General features: G+C 46.3%; 1 protein-coding gene across 1 annotated transcript in view; it reads left to right on the top strand.

The window, feature by feature from the left end:
• The first annotated feature begins 341 nt into the window (after positions 1-341).
• The window catches only part of LOC112255708 (annexin A5-like), a 27694-nt gene continuing 19230 nt past the window's right edge, over positions 342-8805 (top strand). Inside the window, exons 1-2 of the mRNA XM_042326292.1 lie at positions 342-776; positions 1021-1143. Of these exons, the coding sequence (XP_042182226.1) occupies positions 342-776; positions 1021-1143 (558 nt within the window). The remainder of the gene's footprint in view (positions 777-1020; positions 1144-8805) is intronic.

The raw sequence follows: 8805 nt of genomic DNA on the forward strand, positions 1-8805 counted from the left end.
GCTTCACCCTTTACCCATCCTGTCGGAATCTGCCTGTTCTTCTGATGCTACGTGTGATCAGGTACCTCTGTCCGCTACGACCAGCGCCTACCCAGAGAGACCAGCAGTCTGTCGCCGCAACCCAGCTATTCTCCTCTGCTGCTAAGAAGGGGACTCTTTTGTAAATATCAGAAGGACTTTCTGTTTCATTTGTCGCCCTCTCTGAGGGTTGTCTATTTTGCCATTTTCTACATCTGAAGAGGATCTATGTCTTCCCTGTGTTTTTACATTAAAGGACTCTGTTTTTGTTAAACCGCTTTTGGGTCCTCACTCAAGTGCACAACAGAAGAATCTGACCAAGAATGGACCCAGCGATTTCGGATCCTTTCCACTCAGCCGTCGAGATCCAGGGAGCGATGCTAGGCAGACACGAGCAGGAATTGTCTGTTGCTCGACATGCCGTTGAGACCCTGACCGCCCAAGTCTCCGACCTCACAAGACAGGTTCACCATCTCCGCCTCGATCCACCGGCCACTTCCAGGGCTTCCGAATCTCCGGAGCCCAGAATCAATAACCCGCCGTGTTACTCTGGGGAGGCCACTGAATGCCGCTCGTTCCTCACCCAGTGTGATATTGTGTTTTCTCTCCAGCCCAACACTTACTCCAGGAGCACAGCTCGTATCGCCTATGTCATATCTCTCCTTACTGGACGGGCTCGTGAGTGGGGCACGGCTATCTGGGAGGCGAGGGCTGAGTGTACTAACCAGTATCAGGACTTTAAGGAGGAGATGATACGGGTTTTTGATCGTTCTGTTTTTGGGGAGGAAGCTTCCAGGGTCCTGTCTTCCCTATGTCAAGGTAATCGATCCATAACAGATTACTCTATTGAGTTTCGCACTCTTGCTGCCTCCAGTGGCTGGAACGAGCCGGCTTTGCTCGCTCGTTTTCTGGAGGGTCTCCGCGCGGAGGTAAAGGATGAGATTCTCTCCCGGGAGGTTCCCTCCAGCGTGGATTCCTTGATTGAACTCTCTATTCGCATAGAGCGAAGGGTTGATCTTCGTCACCGAGCTCGGGGAAAGGAGCTCGCGTTCTCCGTTGCCCCCCTCTCCGCATCACTACCATCTTCCTCCGCCGGCTCGGGTGCTGAACCCTATGCAGCTGGGGGTATCCGCATCTCGACTAAGGAGAGGGAACGGAGAATCACCAACCGCCTCTGTCTCTATTGCGGTTCCGCTGGTCATTTTGTCACTTCATGTCCAGTAAAAGCCAGAGCTCATCAGTAAGAGGAGGGCTACTGGTGAGCGCTACTACTCTGGTCTCTCCTTCAAGATCCTGCACTACCTTGTCGGCCCATCTACGCTGGACCGGTTCGTCAGCTTCCTGCAGCGCCTTGATAGACTCTGGGGCGGAGGGCTGTTTTATGGACGAGACCTGGGCTCGGGAACATGACATTCCTCTCAGACAGTTAAAGGAGCCCACGGCCTTGTTCGCTCTGGATGGGAGTTCTCTCCCCAGGATTCAGCGTGAAACGCTACCTTTAACCCTCACTGTCTCTGGTAATCATAGCGAAACCATTTCTTTTTTAATTTTTCGTTCACCTTTTACACCTGTTGTTTTGGGTCATCCCTGGCTAGTTTGTCAGAATCCTTCTATTAATTGGTCTAGTAATTCTATCCTCTCCTGGAACGTCTCTTGTCATGTGAAATGTTTAATGTCTGCTATCCCTCCTGTTTCCTCTGTCTCTTCTTCACAGGAGGAGCCTGGTGATTTGACGAGGGTGCCGGAGGAATATCACAATCTGCGCACTGTGTTCAGTCGGTCCAGGGCCACCTCTCTTCCTCCGCACCGGTCGTATGATTGTAGTATTGATCTCCTTCCAGGAACCCCCCCGGGGTAGACTATACTCTCTGTCGGCTCCCGAACGTAAGGCTCTCGAAGATTATTTGTCTGTAGCTCTCGACGCCGGTACCATAGTCCCCTCCTCCTCTCCCGCCGGAGCGGGGTTTTTTTTTGTTAAGAAGAAGGACGGGTCCCTGCGCCCCTGCATAGATTATCGAGGGCTGAATGACATAACAGTTAAGAATCGTTATCCGCTTCCTCTTATGTCTTCAGCCTTCGAGATCCTGCAGGGAGCCAGGTTTAAGTTGGACCTTCGTAACGCTTACCATCTCGTGCGCGTCAGGGAGGGGGACGAGTGGAAAACGGAGTTTAACACTCCGTTAGGGCACTTTGAATACCGGGTTCTTCCTTTCGGCCTCGCAAACGCTCCAGCTGTCTTTCAGGCATTAGTAAATGACGTCCTGAGAGACATGCTGAACATCTTTGTTTTCGTTTACCTTGACGATATCCTGATTTTTTTTTTTCACCGTCACTCCAGATTCATGTTCAGCACGTTCGACGTGTCCTCCAGCGCCTTTTAGAGAATTGTCTTTATGTGAAGGCTGAGAAGTGCACTTTTCATGCCGCCTCCGTCACATTTCTCGGTTCTGTTATTTCCGCTGAAGGCATTAAGATGGATCCCGCTAAGGTCCAAGCTGTCATTGATTGGCCCGTTCCTAAGTCACGCGTCGAGCTGCAGCCGTTTCATCCGTAATTTCGGTCAGGTGGCAGCTCCCCTCACAGCCCTTACTTCTGTCAAGACGTGCTTTAAGTGGTCCGATTCCGCCCAGGGAGCTTTTGATCTTCTCAAGAATCGTTTTACATCCGCACCTATCCTTGTTACACCTGACGTCTCTAGACAGTTCGTTGTCGAGGTTGACGCGTCAGAGGTGGGCGTGGGAGCCATTCTTTCTCAGCGCTCCCTCTCTGACGACAAGGTCCACCCTTGCGCGTATTTTTCTCATCGCCTGTCGCCGTCGGAACGTAACTATGATGTGGGAAACCGCGAACTGCTCGCCATCCGCTTAGCCCTAGGCGAATGGCGACAGTGGTTGGAGGGGGCGACCGTTCCTTTTGTCGTTTGGACTGACCATAGGAACCTTGAGTACATCCGTTCTGCCAAACGACTTAATGCGCGTCAGGCTCGTTGGGCGCTGTTTTTCGCTCGTTTCGAGTTCGTAATTTCTTATCGTCCGGGCTCTAAGAACACCAAGCCTGATGCTTTATCTCGTCTCTTCAGTTCTTCAGTAGTCTCCACCGACCCCGAGGGGATTCTCCCTGAGGGGCGTGTTGTCAGGTTGACTGTCTGGGGAATTGAGAGGCAGGTAAAGCAAGCACTCACTCACACTCCGTCGCCGCGCGCTTGTCCTAGGAACCTTCTTTTCGTTCCCGTTCCTACTCGTCTGGCCGTTCTTCAGTGGGCTCACTCTGCCAAGTTAGCCGGCCACCCCGGCGTTCGGAGTACGCTTGCTTCCATTCGCCAGCGTTTTGGTGGCCCACTCGGGAGCGTGACACGCGTCGTTTCGTGGCTGCTTGTTCGGTCTGCGCGCAGACTAAGTCCGGTAACTCCCCTCCTGCCGGCCGTCTCAGACCGCTTCCCATTCCCTCTCGACCGTGGTCTCACATCGCCTTAGATTTTATCACCGGACTGCCTTCGTCAGCGGGGAAGACTGTTATTCTTACGGTTGTCGATAGGTTCTCTAAGGCGGCTCATTTTATTCCCCTCGCTAAGCTCCCTTCTGCTAAAGAAACGGCACAAATCATCATCGAGAATGTTTTCAGAATTCATGGCCTTCCGTCAGACGTCGTTTCGGACAGGGGTCCGCAATTCACGTCTCAATTTTGGAGGGAGTTTTGCCGTTTGATTGGAGCTTCCGTCAGTCTCTCTTCCGGCTTTCCGGCTTCCGACCCTCAGTCTAACGGTCAAGCAGAACGGGCCAATCAGACTATTGGTCGCATCTTACGCAGTCTTTCTTTTCGTAACCCTGCGTCTTGGTCAGAACAGCTCTCCTGGGCAGAATACGCCCACAACTCGCTTCCTTCGTCTGCGACCGGTCTATCTCCTTTTCAGAGTAGCCTCGGGTACCAGCCTCCGCTGTTCTCGTCTCAGCTCGCCGAGTCCTGCGTCCCCTCCGCTCAGGCTTTTGTCCAACGTTGTGAGCGCACCTGGAAGAGGGTCAGGTCTGCACTTTGCCGTTATAGGGCGCAGACTGTGAGAGCCGCTAATAAGCGTAGAACTAAGAGTCCTAGATATTGTCGCGGTCAGAGAGTATGGCTCTCCACTCAAAACCTTCCCCTTAAGACAGCTTCTCGCAAGTTGACCCCGCGGTTCATTGGTCCGTTCCGTATTTCTCAGATCATTAATCCTGTCGCAGTGCGACTTCTTCTCCCGCGATATCTTCGTCGCGTCCACCCGGTCTTCCATGTCTCCTGTGTTAAGCCCGTTCTTCGCGCCCCCGCTCGTCTTCCCCCATCCTTGTCGAGGGCGCACCTATCTACAGGGTCCGTAAGATTTTGGACATGCGTCCTCGGGGCCGTGGTCATCAGTACCTAGTAGATTGGGAGGGGTACGGTCCTGAGGAAAGGAGTTGGGTTCCCTCTCGGGACGTGCTGGACCGTTCGCTGATCGATGATTTCCTCCGTTGCCGCCAGGTTTCCTCCTCGAGTGCGCCAGGAGGCGCTCGGTGAGTGGGGGGGTACTGTCATGTATTGTCATATTATGTCTTGTTCCTGTTCTTTCTCTTCACTCCGTTTCCCTCTGCTGGTCGTATTAGGTTACCTTCTCTTCCTCTCCTTCCCCCAGCTGTTCCTCATCTTCTCTAACTACCTCGTTCCCCCTTTTCCCACCTGTTCCCTTTTTCCCTCTGATTAGGTCTCTATTTCTCTCTCTGTTCCTGCTTCTTTCTTTGTCAGATTCTCGTTTGAGTTTCTCATGCCAGAACCAAACTATCGTCTCGTTTGCTTCACCCTTTACCCATCCTGTCGGAATCTGCCTGTTCTTCTGATGCTACGTGTGATCAGGTACCTCTGTCCGCTACGACCCGCGCCTACCCAGAGAGACCAGCAGTCTGTCGCCGCAACCCAGCTATTCTCCTCTGCTGCTAAGAAGGGGACTCTTTTGTAAATATCAGAAGGACTTTCTGTTTCATTTGTCGCCCTCTCTGAGGGTTGTCTATTTTGCCATTTTCTACATTTGAGGAGGATCTATGTCTTCCCTGTGTTTTTACATTAAAGGACTCTGTTTTTGTTAAACCGCTTTTGGGTCCTCACTCAAGTGCACAACAATATTATACAATGATTAAAGTTGAAGTCATTCAAGTTATTATAAAGTCTGACCACAGTTTTTTATTATACAGTCAGACTCGCGGTTGAAGATGGAGTGAAGTCTTTGCTGGTGTAAGATTCTCCCTGTATGTGTTGGTATCTTTGCTTGTTTAGCCATGACTCAACTCCAAAACCCCTAAGATGAAACCAAGATCTGTGCGCTACGACTCGATGAGAGACGATGCTTACCCGGGCTCCTGTCTCCTCGCAAGTGCTCATTTTATTTCAGGGTTGCTGTGTGCAGGACAGGAATGGGCATATAGGAGAGCTAGGATACAAACACCTTGTTCTTGTGATCTGCTGATCTCACTCCTATCAACGATCTCATTCCGACTCACTCAGCCTCTCCCACATCTCAACGTGCTACTTTCAGAGTAGAGTGTAGAGCGCTTTTTGTAATCGCTTTAAAAAAAATAATAATCACAGAACTTGAAAGTCAGACTCAGTATAAAGATTGGTGAGATCTATCGTAAACTTGACTTGCTCTGTCTTTCCAAATACAATGTGACAGGAGCGAAGATCAAGATGAACCTTCAAAAAACTAAGATCTGCACATTTGCTCTGGGTAGGTTGCATTGATTCCACACTTTGTAATGTGAATGAAGTTGCCGAGTGAAACTATTGGGAAGCTACCTAATTAAAAAAAATGTATTTTGGACCTTTATTTAACTAGGCAAGTCAGTTAAGAACAAATTCTTATTTACAATGACGGCCTACCCCAGCCAAACCCTAAACCGGATGACGCTGGGCCAATTGTGCGCCGCACTATGGGACCCAATAACGGGCGGTTGTGATACAGCCTGGAATCAAACCAGGGTCTATAGTGACGCCTCTAGCACTGAGACGCAGTGCCTTAGACCGCTGTGCCACTCGGGAGCCCAGATAACATTGACTTGTTCAGCATTCTTCCGTCTCTCAAACAAATCATATGTATGAGCCCATGTTCGCTTCAGATCTGGGCTAACTACATTGTTTGAGAGATGGAGGAATGTTGAACAAGTCAATGTTATGTGGGCTCCCCGAGTGGCACAGCGGTATGTCACTTTCAAATCCTAGTAAATATTTGAGGTGTCCGCTCTTGATTTAGCTTTGAGTTTACACTTTTGGGTGTATGTATTACATTTGTATTATTGTGTTTTATTACTATTCCATTGTGCCGGGGGAAACAAAATCAATTGCATCTCAAGAATTTCAAAGTATTTCAGATGTATCTGACCCAGGTCTGGTTTGCTTATACATATTATCTAAACTTAACCTATCAAGGCAGGGAAGTGGTTGATATGTTGTTTTAGGTACACTCCCCTGAATGCATTTAGACAGCGAAGCTAAAATATTTGATTTGGCTCTGAACTCCAGCATTTTGTATATGAGATTTAAAAAAAAAAAAACGTTTTAAATGAGGCGACATTACAGAATGTCACCTTTTATTTCAGGGTATTTTCATACATACCGATATCTGTTTTACCGTTTAGAAATGAATGCACTTTATGTATTTAGTCCCCCATTTAAAGTCCCCCATTTGAAGTCCCCCATCATAAGTATTTGGTCAAAATTCACTTGTCATTTTCGAGTCACTTTGATTGTAAAAAATAAATAAATGTTTCTGAACACTTCTACATTCATGTGGATGCTACCATGATTACGTATAATCGTGAATGAATTGTGAATAATGATAATTGAGAAAGTTACAGATGCACAAAGATCATGCCCCCAAAACATGTTAACCTCTCGCCAACACCAATAACAGGGAGGTTAGCATTTTTAGGGGGGATATGATGTTTATGACTCTGTAACTTTCTCGCCTAATGATTATTCACAATTCATTCATGATATTCCGTAACCATGGTAGCATGCATATTAATGTACAAGTGTTTAGAAACACATTCTATTCTTATTTACAATGAAAGTGATTCCAAAATGACAAAATACATCATTTACCATTCATTACTAATTGGAACAACATAATCCGAAACACAACCAAAACAACCTGCAAATGCATCCAACAAATGTGTAGAGTCACAAGCTTGATGTAGTCATTTCGTGCTAGGAATATGGGACTAAATACTCAACTTTTGAATAAATTGAATGCAATTTAATTTAAATTTGAATTTTTCAAATTGCAATTTGAATTTGTCCAAATATTTATGACACTGTCAAACGGGGGACTATATACATAAAGTGCATCCATTTCTAAACAGTAAAACAGATGTGTATGAAAATACTGAAAAATAAAAAGTGACATTCTGTGCTGTCGTCACATAAAACATTTGATCTCAAATCCAAAATGCTGGAGTATAGAGCCTCAATCCACCTGATATGTGATTCCAGTAAATGAAACATAAGGCTGGAATGGGATAGTTGGGATGTGGGTGAAACAAAGTGTCTAATGTCTGAAATCCCCGATTATAACGCTATTTAGGTCAATTCTAAGCTGAAATGTCATATTTCTTCATTGGATCCCTGTCCATTGTTACAACAGTCTCTCTTGTTCATGTGTTAGTGTGGCAAATGTATCATCCATATACTACACTGTGAAAATGTCAGAATGCATTAGGTCATAATCCCCCGTTTGATTGACAGCTGCTGAAATAGGATACTTCGTTAGGACAGTGGAGTAGTTCAGTTAGGTCTTCTCCACACTGTTGTTGTCGAGCGCTTAGTGAGCATTAAGAAGCATGGAGTAGATGAGTGTCAATACCCATTACATTTTCACAGCCTGCTGTATCTTTACTGCACTTTCCATTCTCAGAGGTAAAGAACAAGACACCTTTGGTAAGATACCTTTTAGTTCTTGTTATTATTCACATGGTTTATACTGCAGTGTCTTTTTGTTGTTGACTTTTCAGAAAATCATTAGTGCATTTAATATAGACAAACATATTTGTGCATTTGATATCCTACACTTAATTAATTCGACTTGTGAATTTCGATGTTTTCCTACAAAATCCGAAAGACCATTTGTCGTTGTTAAATTGATGCTCTTAGAAGCGTGACTCTCAGTGCCATTGTAAATGATGACATGTGAACTTATGTGATGCTTGCAACATTGCTTTTTCAGATTTGATCAATTCTACATTGTCTCATCAACAAGTTATATCTCATGGTAAGTGTTTTTGTTTGTTTACCGCGGTGTTAGTTCAAAACATTGCGAATACAGGCAGTGAAATGGACCGCACCAGTTCTGGTTGACATGGGATCATTATCCAAACTACATAGTGAACTGGAGAATATGCTAATAACATAACAAGTGTATTATTACCAATTAAGAGCATCTCATTTCCACGTATTCATTTGAAACTTCAAGTTATTCACTCACTATGGAGATGTACTCATTAAAAGTGCAATATGACGGCAAACAGCTCCCCTGCTGTGACATCAAGCTCTAATTTCTTGAAACAAATTTAATCCGGTTCATTTCTTTATTTATTTGCAATTCCAGTCGCTTCTTCAGCTCGTTATGAATATTTCTAACAAGTTGATTCGATGATTAAAAAGACATTCAGTTGTTGACTTCCATGCACCACTTCCTCATAATGGTGGTTCATTTGCATAGTGTTGTATTACCGTAAGGACGGTAACAGGGATAGCGTGGGTCTGAGCCCACCCACCTAGAATAGGGTTTCA

This window comes from Oncorhynchus tshawytscha, linkage group LG08 (genome assembly GCF_018296145.1).
Source record: "Oncorhynchus tshawytscha isolate Ot180627B linkage group LG08, Otsh_v2.0, whole genome shotgun sequence".
Lineage (NCBI taxonomy): Eukaryota > Metazoa > Chordata > Actinopteri > Salmoniformes > Salmonidae > Oncorhynchus > Oncorhynchus tshawytscha.